This window comes from Diospyros lotus, chromosome 5 (genome assembly GCF_014633365.1).
Source record: "Diospyros lotus cultivar Yz01 chromosome 5, ASM1463336v1, whole genome shotgun sequence".
NCBI classification, from domain to species: domain Eukaryota; kingdom Viridiplantae; phylum Streptophyta; class Magnoliopsida; order Ericales; family Ebenaceae; genus Diospyros; species Diospyros lotus.
This window is the reverse complement of record NC_068342.1, coordinates 3,780,651-3,803,753: the sequence shown is the minus strand read 5'-3', so window position 1 is coordinate 3,803,753 and position 23,103 is coordinate 3,780,651. Positions and strand designations below refer to the sequence as shown.

Genomic DNA, 23,103 nt, shown 5'->3' with positions numbered 1-23,103 from the left:
TCTGTGCGTCTCCCTTGCCATGGTCGCTGCCCCGCCTTGCCTTGCCTCACTGCGCCTCGCGAGGCGGCCATGGCAAAGAGACGATGGAGATGAGACGAGGCAAGGCGATGGTAGCAAGACGTGGCGGAAAGGCAAGGTGATGGCCGTGGAAGGGGAGACATAGAGTAAGGAGGAGAATCCATGGAAGGGGAGGGAGAAAACAGGGGCGTGGGGGCAAAATTGACTTCTTGCCCCCTTTCAGTAAACCTATCGATAAGTCGTTCTATTGGGCTTTCTAGCATTTTTCTTAATTATAAATTAAAATTTAATAACTTTTTTATATTTTAATATAAAATTTAACGACTATTTACACTAATTTAATCTCCCAAACGCCTTCCATACACACTTGTACTGTATCCCTAAGCTAGAGTCGCATGTAGAGTAATAATTCTTCATCCAGCTGGTTCCTTCATCATTGAGCCACTGTTATGATTTTAAACCCTTTTTGAGATAGAAACAAAAAAAAAGAAAAAAAATCCAACACATTGTTACGCAGCTAAATTTGTGGCCTGCTGCTAAGAGCAAGAGCAATGAGACAGAGCAAATTCCATCAGGTTTCAAATGCACTATAAACTGCCAATTCACATATAAATTTCCTAAGTTCCAAATCTACACAGAAAAAGCTTACACCGATGCTCATGGGAAAAACTGAAGGAAGATAAATCAAATGAAAACAAAGTGGTAATAAATAAGCACTGATTCACATCATCCTCCATTGTGGCTGTAGGCAGACCCAATAAAATCAGGATCACACCAACAGGCAACTGTTCAGAAGGAATAACCCTGTCTAATCCCGAGTGAAATTCATTCGACAGCAACAATTAACCTGATTTTGATTTAGCCTGGGAAAATGACGATCTTGCTGAGAGGGGAAAGGCTATTTCATTGAGATTGTGCAACCACCCTTTATTGTATGCATTAACTGCATTAACCTTGACAATCTCCTTTTCTTCCAAGCGAGATCTACCACAGAGGGACTTCCATTTGCTCTCTGGACGGATCCTCTCGTTGTTCAGACCACTTATACTTGCTTTGAGTTCTTGTGAACTTCTCTTTGCTTCCTGTACCTTCTTGTGCCACCTTAAGTAATCTGCCCACTTGAAAGTCTGTCATTTCAAAAGACCAGGAAAACTATAAAAACTTGAAGGTCTGGTCAGTTTCAAAATACTAAGAAATTTAAGCTTTTATTCTTTACATTTAGGTCTTGAGACTCTTGACTAATGCCCTAATCTGGTACATGGTGCACCAACTTTCCAACAGATCAGCATAGGATACCAGAATAACAAGTAACCAGAGTTCAGTGAAAAACATAGCCTAAAAGTCTGGATATATTATCCACTGCAGTAATTTATTGACAGAAATAAAAGCCAATCCAATCCTGGACTTGAACCTGTGACCTCCAGGTCACAATGGAGCAATCTTATTATTGCACCAAGGCTCACCTTCAAATTGTACAACAAATTGCAGAAACCCACTGTTCAAATTGTGCCTTCGTTCCAAAGAAATGAATTGTGTTAAGGCAAATAGGCAACAGAAACTGAGGGAGAGCAGGCACATTTGCATTACTGATTCTTTACATATCTAGCTCTAAACCTAGTAAGTCCAAGAGATTAAAATATTATTCAAACAAATTCAAGGTAAGTAAACAGACCTCATTTGTGGTGGTATTTGTGAGACACAGATTGGCATGATACCCAAAGAAACCAGCTAGTAGCAGAGAAACGATGGCCAGAAACACCATAAGAAGTATTTGGGTGTTGTAAGATCCCAACAACCACTATTACAAGCCAGGAAAACATACAGTAAGAGGCCACAGGAAATTAATGTAATGATGAATGCAGGTCAAGAAACAACAAATATGAAGACAGCATTCATAAAGTTTACAACAAACAACAACAGTCCCTAGCCCTTTAATCCCACTGGGAGGGGAGTAAGGGCGTCCCCAATATGTGAGGCTCCTGGTTTGCAAGGTTTGGAGGAGAGTTGTATTCGTATGCAGCATTCCCCTTGTTTTTTTGCAAAGAGATTGTTTCCATAATTTGAACCTGTGACCTTCCAGTCACAAAGGGGCAACCTTATTTTTGCTATCAAAGCTTGCCCTCAGAACATTCATAAAGTAATCATATATATATAAGTTTGTCTAACCATTGATTAATTGGTTCAAACATTGACATTTGACACCTAGTGAATAGCATTGTTGTTACAAATCCAAATGGTACAGTCTGATTCATTTGGTCAATTTGTCACGTACTCACAGCCTAACCTCATATCCACATACAATTTGTATAAATTTGAAATTGTTATACAAATTCGGTTACTTCTGCTGTATCAGACAGTGTTCATGTGCAGGTACAATGATCAGACCATTCATCACATACATGTACCTCCTGAGTTGGTTGGTCTCCTAGCACACAAAACTAACAGCCATGACATTGTCTTAGTTGTTTTTATTTATTTATTCCAAATGTATATCTTACATTGAGAGACACATAGTTTGCTACATAATTCAAACCACATGCCAAAACCAGAACATGTAGCTATTGTGATAACATGCGAAATATATGAAGGTACTCTCACCTGAACAACATGTGGAGCCAAAGTGCGGAATGAATTTTCAATCCCGTAATAAACTGCAGAGAAGATGGAAGATAGAAGGCAGAAAGATTCACATTAACCATTTCGTGCTGCAATTTGCTGCCGACTAATAGATGTCATACATAAATCAATTTTACCTGTTAGAATATAAATAACTTTAAATTCTTTCACTTGCCCAGCAAGAACCAACCCAAGGGCTACTGTTCCATATACACAAAGAAGGAAATGCCTGCAGAACCACTTTATCATCAATAACACCAAAGATTGAAGTTGATGCAACAATGGACAAAGGCCTTTTATTGGATAATGGATATCAAACAAAACAAGTATATGTATTCTGAATGAGACCCGTCTTTTTTCATTACCTTCAACCAAACATAGGGTATTTCAACCACAAGCATATGAAAAATATAGCCACTAACAAGATAGCAGGAAACATATTTGGAAGCAGTGGTTGTATCTTAACTCACCAAAGAAGAAAAGCCATGAAGAATCGAGTGTTCCTCTCCCCTATGCAATTATTCTGCAGCAATGGGCAATAAAATACGGAACTGTAAGGGGAAACAGGTAGTATTGATACTCCAATGCAGACTACTAGAAGTTTTAACTTCTAACTTTTGTTAAAGAGATAAGGTAAAGCCGAACCATCCATCCGCAATGATGGTCAAACCGAGCAACACACCGATCACAGATGCTGCAGTGCTTGGACCTAGCAGGCCTATATCAGTGAAAAAAAACTGTCTCAATACTTATCAAAAGAAAATGAAAGCAAAAGAGCCCTTCTCTTGCATTGTTCAGTTGCTAGGGACCAGGGGGGCTTGGAGCATTTTTTGTTCTATTACTGGTCTTCAGTGTGTGATCCCGGTTTTTATCATTGATCTTATTTGCTCCTTGGATCAGATTGCCCCATTCGCTGGCAGAGAGAGATAGATCTGGTATCATTTACTGGAATTTGGAACATCTGGTGATTCTGGTCCAAAGGAATGCAAAAGATTTTGCGGGTTTAGAGCCTTTTTATTCATTGTTTAACCAGGACTTCAAATTTCCATACTTTTGTGGTTTAGGGAGGATGGTTCTTCCTGTTTTTATATTCTTTTATATAGTCTTTGGATGAGTTGTTAATGCTGGGAGACATATAGGACTCCTATTTTGCTCCTTCATTGCATAGGATTCACCCCCACTATGCAGTTTCCTTTATTGATATAATTACTTATAATGAAATAATGAAATGCCTATTTAAGAGAATCACTAACAAAACAACAAACTTACTTCAGTATTTTGCAAGTTGAACATTCTTTCTCTGAGAAGATGATGTTGTCATAGGGATATGCAGAGAGATATTGAGAAACATTCTCTGCATTGACAGTTCCCGGATCAGAAAAGCTAGTCAATAGAAAGAGTATAATACCCACACCAACGGCCAACGAGCTTGTGTACCTGCAAAAAAACATATAGGGTCCAAGGATATTTGAAAGTCAAGTCATTCACCTAATAAAGCTGGAGAGGGCCAAGTATACACATTTGTAAGCATGATACCTGTGAACTTCACTTAAATAATATCCAGGTATATAGCTGAAAGAGGAATTTACAACAAGGTAATAAGTACCTCCAACTATTGCCAAATATATAATCTGCCACAAAAGGAAAACAAGAATCCATAATTAAATACCGCACTTCTTCTTTTGATAAGGGAAAACTTGTAGAAAAGCCCACTATCTATAGATTTGCAGGCATAAATAAACAAAAGGTATGGATCTAACTGTTGAACCCAGTTTGATGTTGATGTACCAAAAATTTTAAGGAACTTTGAAATGATATCAAATGAGAAGGTCTACTTTGGGCAATATTAAACAAATGTGAAGAAACTCAGAGTCTCTAACATGAATAATTCATATTACATGAAAAACCTTTTGATTGGGTCGATCATTTCAAAATAATTCAAACATCCATTTTGATAAAGGACACATGCTTTAATGGCTCAATACATCAAGCCTTTAAAAAATAAGTCATTTTTTCAATCTCTCAACATAACTTTCAACAGTTTGCATTTGAGGGTTTTTAAAAATCATAGGCAAACTTGCGATAAGTTCCACAGAACAGTCAACAGTTCATTTGATGGGTCTTGGTATCTCAGTATTCAGCATAATTCTGTCAACCATTTCTAGTACACAATCAACAATCAAAATGCATGCTCTTGGTATCTGGCTAAAAATTAAAAAAAAAAAAAATGTAAGATCGATTGCATATGGCTCTCGATAATTTCTTTGAAGCCGTATACCTATTGAAAAATGGTCGATTGCTTGAACCAAGCCTATGTTTTGCATTTCAACAATTTTCATAAATTGTCAACTGATTGTTAAAATGATCAACGGTCTCAAAAACTGTCAACAAGACATTTAATGACACAGGCTCGCAGCCAGTTACTGCATGTTTGCAGGTAGTCCAATGTTTAGTTTCACCATTCTCTATGTAAGGGTCTGATGTAAACCAAAAATGAGACTTTTACATTGTGAATGCTATGTGTCCCTTGTTTCTTTGTAACTACCCATATACATTTGTACATAGACTCAACCTTATTCACAACCCCTTATTTGGGACAACCAATTCATGTTAACAACTGGACTCTTGAATTTGGCTGAACCATGCATGGATAAATCATCTAATCATTTAGGCAAAAACAAGATATTTATGCAACTTATCCACAGCAAAAAAAAAAAAAACCAACTCGTAGGTGAATCAACAAAAAAATGGTAGAACATTATGCTTAGGACTAGATGTTTCAAATAATTGGTGTTTCTCCATAAATAGCTAGTATTAGCATCGCATATGAGGTGCCTAACCTAATTTAAATTAAAATAAGCATAATTAAGAATTCTTTAAGAAATCAACCAGTGACCAGGACGTATGGCTCCTTAGAGAAGCATCTCAATAAACAACTCATTAGTAACACCTGAATCATACATTAATAATGTTAAGATAACATCCTTAAACAAAAGCCCCACGGATAGCCCCAGGTAGCTTTTGTGGACAAAGCAACCAAAAACAATGTAAACATGATTCAACTTGAAAGGGATTAAACAGAAAGACAACATGTTCTATTTTTAGGAGACCCACTAGCAATGCATCTATTATCATGCGAAAAAAGTACCAAAGCATACTGTCAAAGTCAGTCATTTAGAACCAACTGCCCAAAAAAAATCCAGCAATTTCCACCATGGCATCCAAGAAGGATCCTAACAGCCTATTTGATTCACCTAGCATCTCAGTTCATAAATTAGTATGGCCCTTCAAAGCAATCCTAAAACTTAATACCAAAGCAATGGAAGCATTTTGATGCTATTAAAGCACAATAGAATAATTCTACCGTCCTCAGAAACTTTGATCTCCTAACGGAACCACCCGTATTAAGCAAGCATGATGCGAGACACCTCCAACAAACAGAATGCAAGAACATGGTGACCAGAAAATAATCAGCCCCAAGTTATCCAATTCAATTCAAATTTCTCGATCCATATGGTGACCAGAAAATATATGTAAGTGCAAAAGATGCAATTTTCCAGTAGGGAAACCTGTAAGATAGGGTTAGGTCGGTCGCAGCAGTAGTACTCCACGGAAAGAACCGCATCGATGCCTCTAGAGCCGAACACTCGCCGAACAATTCGCCTGTAATAGACGGTAAATTAGGCAACATCATAATATCAATCGAAGAAGCCGCATATATATACACATATATAGAATGTCTCCAGAGAGAGAGAGAGAGAGAGATACCGGAAATGATCGTAGGCACCGAAGGTGAGGAAGAAGTGAATGCGTTCGATGAAAGTGCCCTGAAATATTGGCCATTGCCCACAGAGGAATGAGATCACCACCAGCAGCGTGACCAGGCCGTGACACACCAGAAGCCACTGTACGGCCATCCCACACAAGCCAACTATATACACAAACAGAGAGAGAGATAGAGAGAGAGAGAGGGGGGGTCTGTAACAGAAACTGAAAGATATATAGGTAGTAGGTCTTGGTCAAGTAATTAATAATACTCTTCTTTCTTCTTCTTCTTCTTCTTCTTGGGTTTGAATTGCCCACCCATCTCCGATCACTGCGAGACGGCTGCCTTGGTAATTTTGTAACGATAAATAAGATTATCAATTAAAGAGTAATACATTTTCATACTTAAATCTCAATCCAATCCAAATTTATTTCTATAAAATAAATAGCCACATACATTATGATTCAACACATACAAAAAATCTATAACACAATACTTGTAGATTTAAAAGGGCATTAGCTAATATTATTTTATAATTGTTTTGTTATTCAATAATTACAAAAATTATATTATCTATAACCAAAATTTAGGAAACTATGAACGTAAATTATTTTGTGTAAGGGATTATAATACTTAAAATTTATAGTTAATTGAAAATGATCTTTATTATTCTTATTAGTTCATTGATATATTTTGTTGTCAATATTTTAAATTTATTCTATTATCAACACTAGTTTATCGCGTATTTGAGATTTTTTATTTTTTTGAAATTAGGTTATTTGAGGCCAAGGGCGATACCCAGGGCTTTCACTTGACTTGTGATATCTAATTTATCTATTGTGACTAAAGATTTCCCATTTCAAAATTGGGGGCAAGGGAGCAGGGGACAATCATAGTTCAGGACAGATCAATGAAGAAACAATTGGCAAAGATTGAACATTAGAACACAGTAAATGTTGTGTGGAATTATTACAAGTCTGCCTCATCTATGGTGTTTTCTATAACATCAAGACAAAAGCCCACAGATCTTCCTTGAGACATGGCCTCTGCAAGCTTTGCTCGTGCCCCTTCATGGCGACGCAAAATTAGGACAGTGTTAAGCACAGCCCATCTGACTTGAGAATCTGCTTTCTTCTGAGTGAAGCCCAAACTTTTCAGTAGAACATCCAACTGTGACAGCAGCAAACATAGTTCAGTCAACCATGTAAATTCTTTGTAGAGTAACAACCACTCTTAAGGGTAACCGAATCTGTCGTAGGTAAAACAAAGGAAACTATTCTCAGTCTATGTGAAAGGAAACGCCCAATATTGTTCTAAAGACTGTCTAAGGAATGAGAGAATCAGAATCATTGGCATTTGGCAGTATGAAGTGTATTGTAGCTGGATGTTTCTTTTCCTCCCTTCTTATGTATTTATTCACTGGCTATTTTATTTTTAATCTTAGCACAAGCAAGTTAATGGTTTAAACCTTGTCAATATCTGCAAGGCCTCCCTCGGCACATCCAAACAGAAGATACTCAGTAGCCACGCCTGCCAGTGCTATGCACGAAAACCTGTCAACATCTGATCGGGGTAACCCATAATTACAATCTTATCAAATCACGACATCTATGATAAAAGTTGTTTGTATTGTCGAGAGAGACAGAGAGAAACTTACTGTGGCGGTTACTTTTCCCGAATTAACCTGCATGTGATGGAAAACAATCTCATTCAAGGAACCTGGACAAAGATCCAGTAATGCAAGAGACATATTCACACTGGACCAAACTAGGCTTCTATCTTTCAAGATGGAAGTTAAGAATTCAGAAATATCCACAATTACTAAATTTTTAGATGAGCACAATGATAAAAAATGAATGGGGATTGGTTTCTGTAAGCCCACCCACACTGCAGTGATTAGCAAAGCCTGCAGACTGTTGGGAAGAGTTCAAATGAAAATGAGGAGATTCAGCATCATAGATCCCCATATGTGGCAATGAAAAATAGCAAGTGGTTAGTGGCAACAAGTAGAAGGAAAATTTAAGCCTCCATCTTCTCTTTCCATGACTAGTTCTCCATGCAAGTCAACAAGTTATTTGATTTTAAAATCAAAATTAGTTACACAAAATAACTCAACAAAAAGGAGTTAGCCCCTACACAAATCATTATATTGACTAAAATTATCTTTGAATCTCCGATTCTATTCATCAATGATGCATGACCAACCGATGGGTAAAGTGTCTGGTCAAATGTATAGTTACCTACCTTATTGGTGAGCTATCACCATGCAAATGGTTCACTTATGTAACAGTATAGTAGCTCCAGTGGAAACCATTTCTTCAGGTACCTTACAAATGGTTCCAGCTTCAAATCAATAATAATAATAATCACAAGACTTAATGGCACCAAGTGGGATCCTCTATATAAATTCTACACCTCCATCCAGTTGCAAAGGAGAACAGGAAACTGAGGTCAAGATTCTAAGAGCCGTATAGTTCAGCGAAGTCGGGAACCTAAAATGTAGGACTAGAGATAAGTCACCATTCCATTTTCAATGACAAAAAGAACAAAAGAGGAAAAGAAAAACACAAACAACCGAGGTATGAATGACAGAAAAGTCAGAAACATATTTAGATGAAATGCTTCAATAGAGCACAAAACGTACCTCTTCAAGAAATTCAAAATCCACAAATGCAGTCCCGGCTTGGACATTGAGAGATCCTTCCTTCTTCAATGCTTCCAAACTTGAAAGCGTATACCCCTTAGGAAGGATTCCTAGCAAGTAGGCAATTAAGAAATGTCCAGCTTCATGCTGCATCAAGTTCAGCGTGATCAACAAGTCGAGAGAAGAGATCATTCTAATCAAGTTGCCGTATTTATCACATAGATGACGGAAAAGAAAAAGATACAGATATTTTACAAATATCATTACTAAAGAAAAAGTTACTGACATAGAAGTAGCAAGGATTAACCATACATATTGACTTATACCTCTCTAGATTTCATCATTGAAGCAAAATATTGCTTGGAAGTCATTGTTCATGCATAAAAAATAATTTCTCAATAGCGTTTCTGGAACAATGCATCACATGATGCTGAAAGCAACAACAAAACAGAGAGAGACGTCTTACTTGGATAACCCTATTGTGGTAGTTTTGGCTAACAGTGTGCCCAATTGTATCAAGAACCAAGCTACTAACTCCACCATTATACGAGACCTATAAAGAGACATTATGCGATCAATGGTATACTGAATGTCCTCAACAATAACAGAACAAATGAAACTTGGAAAGAGTTTAATGAACAAACTGATAGTAGCATAAAAGAGCAATTTACGAATAGAAAATGTTCTTAAACTTGTAGATTTGATAGATTGATAGACTTGGTATCATCACACACACACACACACACACACTCACAAATACCCTACTTCAGTTCTTAAACTTGAAATTAGATCTACTTTTATATCCCATGTATCTGTGTGCGTGGAATTACCAAGTCCAGCGACCAGAAGAACAACAACCCCAAAGAGAAGAACAGAATTTGTTGGGGACTAAACCCAAACACATTCCAAGCTGAAATGCCGCCGGCAAGAGCCGCAAGCTGTAGGTTTCTTTCTATTGCACCGAGAGTTGCATCTACTGGCGAAAGAAGCGATGAAGTTTCAATCCCATTCAGTTTCAGTTCATCCAAAGAGTAGAGCCTCTGGGGTACCTGTGCAGCAAAACCACACATTTAACACAGAGAGACCGCAATTATATCATCACCAATGCCATCATGTTTAAACCATACTTGCAATGCATCAAGCGGAGGCAATGAACCTGCCTAGCGGCACCGAAGCAGCGGAGTCCGGCGGGCTGCTTGCCCTGCAAATCCTTAACGAGAGACAGCGCCGCCATCTCGTCGCCTTTGTTCAGCGCCTTATCGACTTGTTCCAGCGCCTGCCATCGCAGCCCGGTTTGGTCGGACAAACTAGCGATCTGGAAACTGGGCGATCTCCATTGCTGCCGTGGCCACACGCCGGCGTAATAAACCACGATGCCCATTCGGAAAACTTGCCAACAAGAAGAAACTCCAATGTCGGTGGATGCTAAGCAGAACGAAACAGTTCTTCAACCCTCGCGCTTTCATTCTCAACCACAGAATTGGATAATTTCTAGGCGGAATTTCGAAGCTCGATCAATCTTCAACAACTGGTGGTCGAGAGGATTAAACTCTGTGCGACGTCGTTTGCGTGAAGGCTGTCCTTTTTAAGTTTCTCGCTCGTTTTCTGAGCAAACCAAACGGAGTCCTATCCGGAGGGATAAGCTAATAAGCATGTTGCTCCAATCCGGCTCGTTGCGCTGCTCGCCTCCCCTCCGCGGCCAATTTCCGGCGGGCGGAGCCCTAGTTAGGGCGAGAATCAAGGAGCCGGAGGCCACACGGCGCCGTAATGCGCTGAGACGAGTGGATCGCGTGCTGTCAAAGGGAAACTATAAGATTGCTCTCTCTTTGGTGAGACGGTTGCAGGGTAAGCCCGGTGGTCTCCGTGGCTTTGGTGCTGCCAAACAGGTTTTCTCCTTTTCCCTGAATGCCTGTTTGGTTGCTTAGAAAATGAAGAGAAGTTTCTGTTATTCGCTGCTAGCTAGGGTTCATTCCTTTTTCTCACTTTTCTGAGAAACCAGGCAATGTGTTTCCTTTATATGCTTTGTTGATTTATTCCTCTTTTAGCATCTGTTTCTTTTCATTCCATGTATAACTGTCAATTGTATGGAATGCCAGTCTTTGATTGATATATTGTTCTTGTTCATGGGGAATGGATGCAAAAGTGACATTTGAAATCGTGAACCAAAATGATTCCATAAAAGACATTGAAGCATGCACTTCAAAAAGAAATATGTAGCCGTCATAATGTCTCTCTCTCTCTCTGGCCCCTGGTTGCTGTGAACACTTATTATGCTGAAACACTTTGTTTTATCATATTGTCAGGATAATTTGTTTCCAAGATGCTAAAAGTCCAGTCTGTAGGTTCCTCGAAGAATATCATCCTTGGATGAATTAAAGACCATTGGAGTTGACATAACATCTCTTCAATCTCTACTTGATTCAATGCTGAATTCAATTGAACGCAGTATTGAATTTCAATTATCAAATGAGGTATGTAATTTCCACACATTATACCCTTATACTCCAGTTAAGGACCTTGAATTTTATTCATCATAGATTGTGTTGTTCTTGTTTCTTTGCTGGTGAAAGTACTTGTTCCCTACAGTGTACTGGAAATTTTGGCCTGCAGCAGCATTTATATGGTGCTGCATGTTTCAGTTTTTTGCTTGTCAATGATGGCAACTTTGCAAGGATCATTTGAATTCCCAATATATGAAGCTATTGCATTTTGTACTGTATTTATCCATGTAAATTATTTAATCCATGAAATAAGAAAAACAGGGGAGATGAAATAGTTGGTGACAAAAGATTTTCCAGAATTTATTCTCCTAGATATTCCAAGTCTTTCTGTGTTGCTCATTGTAAACTCATCCAACCAAATATATATAATGACTACCACTGACAATTGTCTTGAATTATTGAGAGAAAATTGCATAACCATGCAATATGTTTACTGGAGCTCTAGAATTCATGAAGCCAACCCCACCTAGTGGGATTAAGGCTTGTGATTGTTGTTGTTGTTATAAAGGTTGCAACATTTTTGTCCCTATCCAAATCCACCTTAACGTGCAAAGAGAAGAAGTGCCTTTGGAAGCAGAAGCAATGAGATAGATATCACTTAACATTGATTATATAATGTATGTTTTCTGGTTGGATTCATAATTTGATCCTTTTGCATGGTCATGTGATATGTCAATCTGGTGCATGGTTGACATAACCAATTCAATGATATAAAAGAAATTATCTCAACAAAGATAAATAATAGAACACAAAGCTTATATGACCTGAAAACTTGTTTACTTAACATAAATATGTAACCATGGTTTGCTCATGAGCCAAGAAAATGTGGTTGTTTGGTTCTTGTTAAGCTTGTCAGTTTCTTTCTTTCACTCTTTCAGCGGATGTAAATCAAGAACCAATTGAAAGCCTAATTTAGTTCCTAACAATCTATGCATTCACGATGATCATTATGAAGGGATGGGAAAAATTATTTTCATTAAAATATCTATTTACATAGTGCGGCCCCATTTGTGAAACCATTTTAGAAGCCTGACCTTGAACATTATTAGCCAAATTACAATATTAAAATATCAGTTTTGTCAGACAAGAGCCCAACATTAGGATTTACTCTACAATAAATATTAAGGAACAACCTGCACAAAGGTGTGGAAACGCGTTGACATGGAGGCATGCCTGCACAAACACAAAAATGAGATAAAAGAGAAGTCATTTTGGATGTACATGATTCATCACAACTTTGTAAAGGGAAGGAAGAATAGGGACTAATTATACTTCCCCTGAAGGTATCACTAGACACCCAAAAAAGTTGATAGAAGAACATGGAGGAAAAAGCTTGGTCAAATCTTAGTTCCCAGAAGAAGCATGGATTAGTGAGTCAAGGAGATTTTTTGTACTCCTGTTCTGTATGTATAAACATTTTTGTGCGGTCAAGTTTATAACATGCTTTTGTATGTGGTGGGGCCATTTAATTAAATAACAAAGCCTGCGCTTACAATTGTGATGATTGAGGCATTAAGAAGTTTAAAAGACATTGAGACTATAGATTTGTAATGTTTGTACAAATGTAGCTCAGCTATATTGTCATATTCTCTTAAATGGCACTGGAAGTTGCACATCTTTCATGATTTTCTGACTGCACTTTATGGAGAATCATTCAGTAGTTAAATACTTCAGAACTTTCATGTCAATGACGGATTGTTGATTTAGACATAACTGCTGATACAATCGAGTTATTTATCGCAGCTGGTGCCATTGTAAAGGGTATATGTCCCTGTAATACCCTAACTGTTATGGATACAACTCATTACATTTGTGATTTTTTTTCCCAGGTTCCAGTCTCTTCGGATATTGAGATTATTCGTTGATGATCCTCATGCATCGATATCTTGAATTCATATTCATTTTCATTTTGGCTACATCTTATGATTTGTTCATTAGATAAAGTTTTCTTTTTCCTTTCTAGAATTCCATATTAGATCTGGAGAATCTGATTAAAGGAAGCTATGAATCTGTCTGTGAAGATCATGTAATGTGTGTGCAAGTAAGAGTCATTTTCCCTTTCCTTTGCCACTACAAGTTTTCAATAGAACAAGGCACAGGTATAAATTACACTACCAATTTCTAGTTATGAATCTGTCTGTGAAAAGATGTCTGTCTAAAGGGATTACTTTTTATTGCTAGTCGATGACATTTTTTCAGGTCTCTTTAGTCACAAATGCTACCCATTTCTAGTTTTTCCATTTCCTCATTCTTCCTTAAACATCTTTTCATGTTACATTGCATCAAAGAAAAACTTTTGCAGCATGAAGCTGGTCATTTTCTAGTTGGCTACTTGCTTGGCGTTCTACCAAAATGGTACAAAGTGTCTAACGTGGAAGCCGCAAGGAAAGGTAACTATCCAGCAGGAAAGGTAGAATTTCTGGGATTTGAATTTCTCAGAGAGGTAAGTGTGTACTTTCTCATTAATTTATTTTAACTCCTTCCCAAAATCATGATCACTAGATGACTTACATTTCTCCAAATAAATCTGTTGTTTTCTTCTGTACCAGTTCCCTATATTGCTTTGTTGACTTCAAAGAAATTCCAATAAAATGAAAATGCTAATATGTCTATGTATTTTATGAACATAGAATACAATAAATTCCATTGATTTTTCTTTTTTGAGTTATCTAGATCATCTTAATGGTAAATGATCATTTACCTCTCAAACTGATGATATTAACTCCAAAAATATCTAATCAAATCACCATTGTTCAACCCTTAACAACTTTAAAAATACAAGATAAATGAAACATAACGAACCCTTTAAAATACTTCAAGTAGTATTTGAGGTCATAAATTTTTAAACCATTGATAACCGTAACTATGATCTATAGGAAACATAAAACTATTTTCTTAAAATTTTCAGAACACTCCCATAATTAAATTTGTATAACCAATGACCAGTTATCAAACTCTATTGCTGAAATTATACTCGACCTTATTAATTAGAAAATTTATTAAAGAAAATCTGATGGCTTCACTCTCCTTCTCCTTGCACCAAGAAGTTGAACACTACTGCTACTCCAGGAAAAGAAGTTGAACGTACTTATTTTGTTGTGAGCTCACTGAATGATGATTGTCTGAGATGCAAGTCATATTCCACTGCACATCTTGAAAACACAAGTAAACCAGATCCTTAGTGTTAGGCTTTGTTGTTGAAGGTCAGTTTTGGATAAAACGGGTTTCCTGGGGTTAGTGCAGAAGATATGGTCTTTTGTCATAATCAATTGTGCTTCTATTGATTGATATTCCATTTGCATTCATTGGTCCTTTCAATCTTGTTCTAGTATTGATCTGTGGAGGATAGAAAGGGTGCCGTAGAACCCCAAAATCATGTTTACCATGCGTTCTTGTGGTGCTTAATTCTGAATATGTTAATTCAATAATTTGAATACTTGCAGGTTGATGGTGCAAATATATTACGCAGGAACTTCTCAAGTGGAAAACTGTGCAATAGGGTGAGGCTTACTGTCTCTTTCTTGTTCAAAGTAATAATTGAGGTTTCATGATAGGGTGTCATAATTACCATCTCTTTCCTGTTGTGTTGCACTTTTGCTTTGAAATATATATGGGAGCACATAGGAAGAATACGTGAAAGTCGGACACACTGAAATTTGAAATACATGTTATGAACGAACCTCTTTTTCCTTTTCGTGGCATTATACAGGTTGCTGAGGTTTCATGATCTAAATCCATGCAAGCTCCATCAAATGCAATTAGTCTTCAGATTTTACTTAAAATTTGTTAATTTCTCATCTTATCTGCCTAATATCTCAATAGTTTACTGAAGCTAATGATGTTGGTAATACTTCATTGAAAGCTGTTGCATTATGTAAACAAAAGTTTTAACTCCACATGGTACAAAAACTAGTCTTCTTGATTATAAAAGCTTTTTTTTTTCTTGTAAATAATAATTCGTTCATAGTGCAGCTGGCTGATGTCAGCAAAGCATTATTCAAGTGCACATTATGAAAATACTTGAAGTTTCATGAGTTTCAAAAGTGTCCTTTGCTATTGTAAAGGATGGGGAAGAAAAAAAGAACTGACACTATAAATATAAATTTGAGTTAGATTATGAAAGATTTATCAGTACATCAAGGAAGTAAATGGGTATTTATCGTTAAATCACTCGTTCTTTTTATTTTGAATGCCGTCATATGTTTCCATTGTTCTGATGTTTCCTTCCAATGATTCTATACTCTAAAAGTTGAATCTATTGTTTGGTATACCATGACACTTATGAATAAATAAAAACAATATCAAATTTGATGTGCTAGATGGTTTGAATTCATTCTAATAGGCTGCTTCAGTTTGCCCCCGCCAGAAAATAAAATCTTTCTCATACTATGTTTATAAGGCCTTAAGTTTCAGGCAATAATGGAGAAGACAGAAAGAGTAAATATATAGGACTGAACTTGGTATCTCTGTTGAATGCCTTTGAAACTTCGTTCCAGTCTTATGTGCTATACCACTATGTCTAACTTTCAAAGCAAATAATGTCTGGAAACACTTTTTTATGCTATCCGATAGTTTTTATCTGAAATACGTGACATGGCTTTATATGCAATTTGACATCTAATAGTCAATCAGTCATATTATGTTATGTTTTCCAGCTATGAATTTACTATAAATATTTGTCTAGTCATTATCTCAGAACTCAAATACCCTTGTTTATTCTTTTTACAAAATATTGTTTGGTTCATCTTTGTTTTGTTAGACTGTCAAATAAGTTGGAAAGATATTCTATAAACAAGTCTACAGATAATGATATTCTCAAACGAATTCACTTTTGTTTATTCTTATGAGCCTAACAGAAGAACAAGATACAGTTGTCAAAAGTTGGAAGATCAAGATTTAGCTTTTATCAGGCTTTTTTTCTTTTTCTTTTTCTGTTTTTAAAATATAAGTTATTAACCTCTAACATATCTTTTCTATGCAATGCAGACAAATAAAGGGAAAATTTCCACCAATGTAAGGATCTTGTTCACTTCCTAATCATATTAGCTAAAGTTTTTCTTTTTTTAAATTTATTTAGCATTGTCTTGGTTTCCAGTGGCTATAAAAGTTTATTGTACATGAGACCTCAATAAACTTCATTATCAACCATATAAGAGAAGATTGAAAGCGGACAAATTAATGGGCGGTCCAAGGGGGGAAGTTGAGGGTCAAGTCTCTAATATCCACACCACACAGAGTTGAAATAAAAGAAAATTAAGAACAAATAAATGTAACTAAATGTGTAACCTTACATTGTTTTCGTTTCCAGGCGTTGAACAGGTTTTTATGCGTACTCTTAGGAGGCTTAGCGGCAGAACATCTAAGCTTTGGATATTCTGAAGGACTTCATTCCGATGTGGAGAAGGTAATAGCAATTTTTCTTTAATTTTTTTTTGGGGGGGGGGGGTATTTTTGGGGAGTTATAGTGCCTGCATAGATTGGAATACCAAGTATTGACACTGCCTAATTTATTAATTATGAACAGCTGAACAGAGTACTTAAATGGCTGGGTTTCACAGAGAGCGAAGCGGATTGTAGAGTAAAATGGGCTGCAGTAAACACCCTCTCAATATTAGTCAGGCATGAGGAAGCTAGATGTAAACTTGCAGAAGCCATGGCCTTGGGAAGGTCAGTTGGTACTTGCATTGACATAATAGAGGACACTTTAAATGACAATGAAATTTAGATATTGCATTTCATTTGTCAATGCTGTTTCAACTTTTTCTTCTTATTTTTGCGCCATTTGTGCGGCTCATTGTTATATAAATGCATTTTCGACGTATTTGTTCCTAATTGCTGCCAGCTCAAAGCAAAAACCAGCTGACAACCTTCCCCTTAATGCAACTGCCGAAACAGAGAGCTTTAAAAAGCAAGCACAGGACCGTACAGAAAAGGTGCATCTGAATAATGCCAATGCCAGTGAACTACTGGATAAACTATTATATAGATAACCAAATAATGTGAAGGAAATGAATGAATGAATGCCAAGCAACACATAGTGATCAGTTAGGATCAAGCATGAATGAAGTAGAATTAATGAAGTAAGTTTTCCAAGAGAACAAACTAGGGGTGCCTTCTAGGGTACCGGTAATTAGGGGTGCGGTATGATGAACAAGAAGAGAGGGAATAGAAAAGACTTACTAGGACCTGTGGAAGTTTAGGACCCGCACTAGCTGCAGAGTTTTTGTTTACTTTTTTCATTCATTTGGAAATGCTATGCTACGGTATGGTATCCAAGGACACTAGCGGCATATTTTATGGAAAATCAAACCCAAAAAAATAATATATATATATATATTATAAAAAAAAGGGCATCTCAACAAATATCAGTTCATTTGCTTTTCATTTCCCAACCCGACAACCAATGGAACAGGATTAGCTTCAATTCCTTGTCTTTAACTCAGATAGCAACCCTTATTTAGTGACATTAGACGATAATGGGAAAATCCTACTACCAAGCATAGATTTATATGGCTATGGATAAAATACTGGAGAGAGAGAGGCAATGAAGCTTGTGACGGTTGGGGGAGGGGACTTTGGCCTTCAGAAGATTAATAAAGATACACAACCATCACCACCACCTTTGCAGCAGCACAAGAAGCTTCTAACTCAGTCTGCACTCTGCATGCAATGCAAACAGAAGAAGAGCTTGCATTTTGTATTCATTCAATCTTCAAAACAAAGCAGCCTATGTGAATGATCTAATTCTATTTACAAGAATATATATATGATTATGATTTTTTATACATAATGATGTAATTTAGTTTAGTCATAATTAATTATTTACGTATTGCAAACAAAAAAAATCTTAAAATCGTATTATAATTAATATTATTTTTAACTAATCAATATTTTTTATAATTTATACTTGGAAAAATTACAAATGTGTTCTAGAATTAAAAGTAAATAAGAAATTCAGTATTATTTTAATAATTAGTTAACCTTTTATTTTATTAAAATTTTCATTTTATCCTGTCACAAACATACCACACCTAAAATTAAACCTTCCGTACCCACCACAGGCAACATCATGGGTTAGAGATATAAACCCCACAAGAACAAATTTGCTCACCCAACAACATCCTAAACTCGAATCAATCCAAGTTTTTCAACCCATCAAACCAAATCCAGGTCATCTGCTTCGCCGCAATTTCAGAGAAGAAACGCATCTTCTCCAATGATAGCATCCACAACACAATTCAACCCACAAAACACAGACCCCCCTGGACGAAGGGATTCGTTTAATTCACATGCCCAAAAGTTGTGATTCAAAACTGTACAATGCACTCATTACATGGGTGGGTGAGATGGCTCACATTCTAGGAAGAAGAAGAAGAAGAAGAAGAAGAAGAAGAAGCTGGAAACAGTAGAGGAGTTGTTGCAGCAGCTTAAAACTCCTGAGAAGCCGAGCCGATCTCAGCCTTGTCTTTGCCGCCAGCCTTTTTGGGGAGCAGAGTCTGGTGGATGTTAGGCAAAACCCCGCCGTTGGCTATCGTCACCGACCCCAGAAGCTTGCTCAGCTCCTCGTCGTTCCTCACCGCCAACTGTATGTGCCGTGGCACTATCCTGTTCTTCTTGTTGTCTCTCGCTGCATTCCCGGCCAACTCCAGCACCTGAAAACAGCTCATTCCCCAAACCCCCAAATCAAATCAATAAAACAAAAGCCCTAGAAATCTACGGGAACTAGATCTGTTTTGATTAGTTTGTAAAATCAGAGTGTACCTCGGCAGCGAGGTACTCCAGGACGGCGGAGAGGTAGACGGGAGCGCCGGCGCCGACGCGCTCAGCGTACTTGCCAGCCTTCAGAAAGCGAGCGATTCTACCAACCGGGAACTGAAGCCCCGCCTTGTGCGACCGCGACACCGACTTCGACGCCTTGGGCTTCCCTCTCCCGCCCTTCGTCGCACCGCCGCTACTCATCTTCCTTCTGCACGGCTGGAATTACCACAGAAGGCAAATCCTGCACCCTAACCCTAACCCTAACCCTAATCTTACTTTCAGCTCCTTGCCGCGAGTCGAAGAGAAACCTCTGGAACACGGAATCGCCTCCTCAGTGCGGTGAGCCAATATATAGTCTGAAACAGAAAAACTTTAATTGGTGGGGATGGTTGCACTCGGATTGCCAACGTGGCATGCGGATTTTCCATCCGAGCAAATTTCAATAATTATCTCTTCCCCCCCAAGTTTCTTATAATTGCAAAAAATAAATTTTACGTTTTAAAAATATTAAACATTTCCTGTCTTGTTAAAAAAATAGTATAAAGTGACTATTTTTTTTTCTTTTTTTTCTCTAATTAATAATTAAAATAATAAAATACAAATAAATAATGATAATAATTAGTTACCATAAGTTGCGGGCATCATAATTAATAGTTTAGTCAATTTAATTCTAATAATTTAGTTCAACTTAATGAACCAATCAAGAGGGAGAGAGAGAAAGAAAAAAATAAATTAATGATGCCAATGATAAGGTCTCCAACCATATTAGGCTTTGATGATGTGAAACGCCATTGTATGAATGATAAGCAAAGAAAAAAAAAAGAAGTCTCATGAGGTTGTTGGGTTTCACGATTTTATATTACTAAATGGTGCAGTGGAATTTGTGGTGTTGTGCCTTTATATGAGTGATATCTTTTAGTTCCTTATGTGATAATTAGTGATTATTTTTTTTCATGTGGATAAGTGACTTTTTTTTTAACAAATTAGGTCGATCAAGTTAAAAATTTAGAAATAAATTAAAAATAAATAAATTACATTATTAGTTTTTAAATTTTATTTTATTTTAGATTTTTATCACTTTAATCATTAAATTTTTATTTTTATTATAATTTAATCTTTCTTTTAATTTTTTTAATCAAATTTTGAATAAGAAAACTAATAATATAAACCTCTTGCCACCTTGCACCACCCGCTTATCCCTTACCTTCCGGCTTTGTTGCTGGAGATTTTACAGTCTCCACCACAGAGACGGCTTCAAGATTTGATTTCTTTTTCCCCTTTGATGTCGTTAGTTCATTGGGTTTTTTCTTTGTTTGATTATCATGTTGAAAATAAATGATTCAATATATAGGACCACAAATATATTTTGAAATGTGTAATGCTATATTAAAATTTAGCCATTTAAAAGTGATATATAAAGTTTATGTTTTTGGCTATTGGGTATTAAACTATCATAGAATTAATGTGTAGAGATATAAGTTATATTTCTAAATTGATGAGGGGCCAATTTAGAAATATTAGAAGTTGTTAACTACTTTTAGCAATTATATATAAAGGGGCTATGGTCCCCAATTGATTAAGAAGTTTCATATCTCTGCATCCCCATCAACAGAGAAATTCTAAGAAACTACGAATCAATTGGAAGTTGGGTCAACCCGTCCCGAATCTTGCACCAACCCACCCAATCCCTTGTTTCCTTTAATAACAGTTTGATTTAAAAAAAAAAAAAATTGTGTTTAAAGGAAACAAGGGATTGGGCGGGCTGGTGCAGGATCCGGGACGGGTTGACCCGACCCGGTCCAGTCCTAATTCAGTAATTATTTTGGTGCAATTTTAAATTCCAATATTGGTTTGCTTATATATATATGTTTTGAAATAAATTAATTGAAACAATATGTCGCCAAAGTGACCTCTCTTGTGAAAATTAATTTGTTTTGAAATGTAAACAATTGTGTGCATGTAACTTGTGTGAATATTTATCTTCCCAAAGAAAGGTAAATGTTTAACATAGTTTCATATGCACTTGTGGTAATAAATACGTGATAATTGTTCGGTTTATACATGTCCAATAAATCGGCCCAAAGGAAGATTTATTGTTTGATATGTAATTATTATCAGTGTTTGATTACTACACCAAGAGTGCCACTTACAATTAATATTACTGTCCAAAGACTTGATATTAATGTTGTGCTAGGTATCTTGAGATGGGGCTCACCATTATTTGAATTTATTGATTGATTTATTATGAATATTAATTGAGCATGTTTTTATTTGATTATTTTGTTCTCTATACAGCTAATGTGTCTGCTACTACAATATCTACCAATATAAATTAAATTCCTATGCTGAATGGGACAAACTTCAAGGATTGGAAAGAGAACATCTCGATTGTTCTAGGCTGCATGGATCTAGACCTTGCACTCAGGATTGAGCAACTCACTCCTTTGACGGATGAAAGTTCACTTCATGATAGGAGGAACTTTGAGAAGTGGGACCACTCAAATCGCATGAGTCTTATGATCATTAAGCGTGGCATTCCAGAATCCTTTAGGGGTGCAGTGTCTGAATAGATAACTAATGCTAAGAAGTTCCATGCCGAAATTGAGAAGCGTTTTGTGAAAAACGATAAGGCTGAAACAAACACGCTTTTGCAACGCTTGATTTCAATGAAATATAAAGGCAAAGGTAACATAAGAGAGTACATCATGGAAATGTCTCACGTTGTTTCAAAACTTAAGGGATTAAAGCTTGAGCTATCTGATGACTTGCTTGTGCATTTGGTATTAATCTCGCTTCCAGCATACTTCAATCAGTTTAAGGTCAGTTACAATTGCCAGAAGGAGAAAATGTCTCTAAATGAGCTCATTTCCTATTGTGTGCAAGAGGAAGAAAGGTTGAAGCATGATAGAACTGAAAGTGCTCATTTGGCAAGCACTTCTAAAGATAAGGGCAAGAAAAGAAAGAAAGGATATGAAGCTGCTCCTACGGATCCAGCACAAAAGAAACAACAAGACAATAAGGGTTGTTTCGCCTGGACATGTGAAAAAGGATTGTGCCAAATATCATGCTTGGCATGCAAAGAAAGGTACAATTCTTACTTTGGTCTGTTCTGAGGTTAATTTAGCTTCAGTACCTAGAAACACTTGGTGGTTAGATTCTAGTGCTACTACTCACATAAGTGTTTCTATGCAGGGTTGCCTGAGCTACTGAAAGCCAACTGATGGTGAAAGATACATCTTTGTTGGTGATGGAAAATCGGTGGAAGTTGATGTAATAGGCACTTTTAGGTTATTGTTAACAACTGATTATTATTTGGATTTGAAAGACATTTTTGTTGTACCATCTTTTAGACGGAATTTGGTTTTTGTTTCTTTATTGGACAAATCTGGATATTATTGTTCTTTTGGAAACAATCAGTTTAGTCTTTCACTAAATTCAAATGTTATATGATAACCTATATTTGCTTGATATTGTTGCGTCATATCATGAAACCTTGAATGTGGAATCTCGGGGTACTAAACGCAAATTAAACAAAGAAAATTCAGCGTCATTATGGGATAAGCGATTAGATCATATCTTAAAAGCTAGAATTGAGAGACCTGTGTCAGATGGCATTTTGGATTCCCTTGACTTCACAGACTTTGATGTCTGCATTGATTGCATCAAGGGAAAACAGACCAAAATTAAGAGATTATGTGCCAACAGAACTTCAGACGTCTTAGAATTGATTTATACAGATATTTGTGGATCATTCCCTACGACTTCTTGGAATGGTCAACAATATTTTATCTCATTCATAG

At 36.7% G+C, this 23,103-nt stretch overlaps 4 protein-coding genes across 6 annotated transcripts; 1 reads left to right on the top strand and 3 right to left on the bottom strand.

The window, feature by feature from the left end:
• Positions 1–707: 707 nt before the first annotated feature.
• LOC127801015 (probable protein S-acyltransferase 17) lies at positions 708–6,745 on the bottom strand. 2 transcript variants are annotated; one of them, XM_052335776.1, is made up of 10 exons: positions 6,403–6,745; positions 6,204–6,297; positions 4,171–4,265; positions 3,904–4,071; positions 3,250–3,352; positions 3,105–3,157; positions 2,772–2,863; positions 2,617–2,669; positions 1,691–1,816; positions 708–1,145 (listed from the first exon to the last, which is right to left on the bottom strand). In XM_052335776.1, the coding sequence occupies exons 1-10, from the start codon at positions 6,549–6,551 to the stop codon at positions 861–863; spliced, it is 1,218 nt and encodes a 405-aa protein (XP_052191736.1). In that variant the 5' UTR covers positions 6,552–6,745; the 3' UTR covers positions 708–860. The 2 variants fall into 2 exon arrangements, with proteins under 2 accessions (XP_052191736.1, XP_052191737.1); XM_052335777.1 differs by having other exon boundaries at positions 3,280–3,352; positions 6,403–6,744.
• Positions 6,746–7,311: 566 nt separating this feature from the next.
• Positions 7,312–10,453, bottom strand: LOC127801778 (uncharacterized). The gene is made up of 7 exons (XM_052337178.1): positions 10,201–10,453; positions 9,875–10,093; positions 9,511–9,597; positions 9,045–9,191; positions 8,054–8,084; positions 7,869–7,963; positions 7,312–7,570 (listed from the first exon to the last, which is right to left on the bottom strand). Exons 1-7 carry the CDS (start codon positions 10,423–10,425, stop codon positions 7,370–7,372), a joined length of 1,005 nt encoding a protein of 334 aa, XP_052193138.1. The 5' UTR covers positions 10,426–10,453; the 3' UTR covers positions 7,312–7,369.
• A 243-nt stretch (positions 10,454–10,696) lies between these two features.
• LOC127801776 (uncharacterized) lies at positions 10,697–17,362 on the top strand. Of its 2 annotated transcripts, XM_052337176.1 has the most exons (8): positions 10,697–10,930; positions 11,387–11,515; positions 13,509–13,586; positions 13,848–13,988; positions 14,989–15,045; positions 16,532–16,558; positions 16,854–16,949; positions 17,070–17,362. In XM_052337176.1, the coding sequence occupies exons 1-8, from the start codon at positions 10,697–10,699 to the stop codon at positions 17,268–17,270; spliced, it is 963 nt and encodes a 320-aa protein (XP_052193136.1). In that variant the 3' UTR covers positions 17,271–17,362. The 2 variants fall into 2 exon arrangements, with proteins under 2 accessions (XP_052193136.1, XP_052193137.1); XM_052337177.1 differs by lacking the exon at positions 16,532–16,558.
• A 1,420-nt stretch (positions 17,363–18,782) lies between these two features.
• LOC127801150 (histone H2AX-like) lies at positions 18,783–19,628 on the bottom strand. The gene is made up of 2 exons (XM_052336026.1): positions 19,307–19,628; positions 18,783–19,197 (listed from the first exon to the last, which is right to left on the bottom strand). The coding sequence occupies exons 1-2, from the start codon at positions 19,502–19,504 to the stop codon at positions 18,973–18,975; spliced, it is 423 nt and encodes a 140-aa protein (XP_052191986.1). The 5' UTR covers positions 19,505–19,628; the 3' UTR covers positions 18,783–18,972.
• Between the last annotated feature and the right edge of the window lie 3,475 nt (positions 19,629–23,103).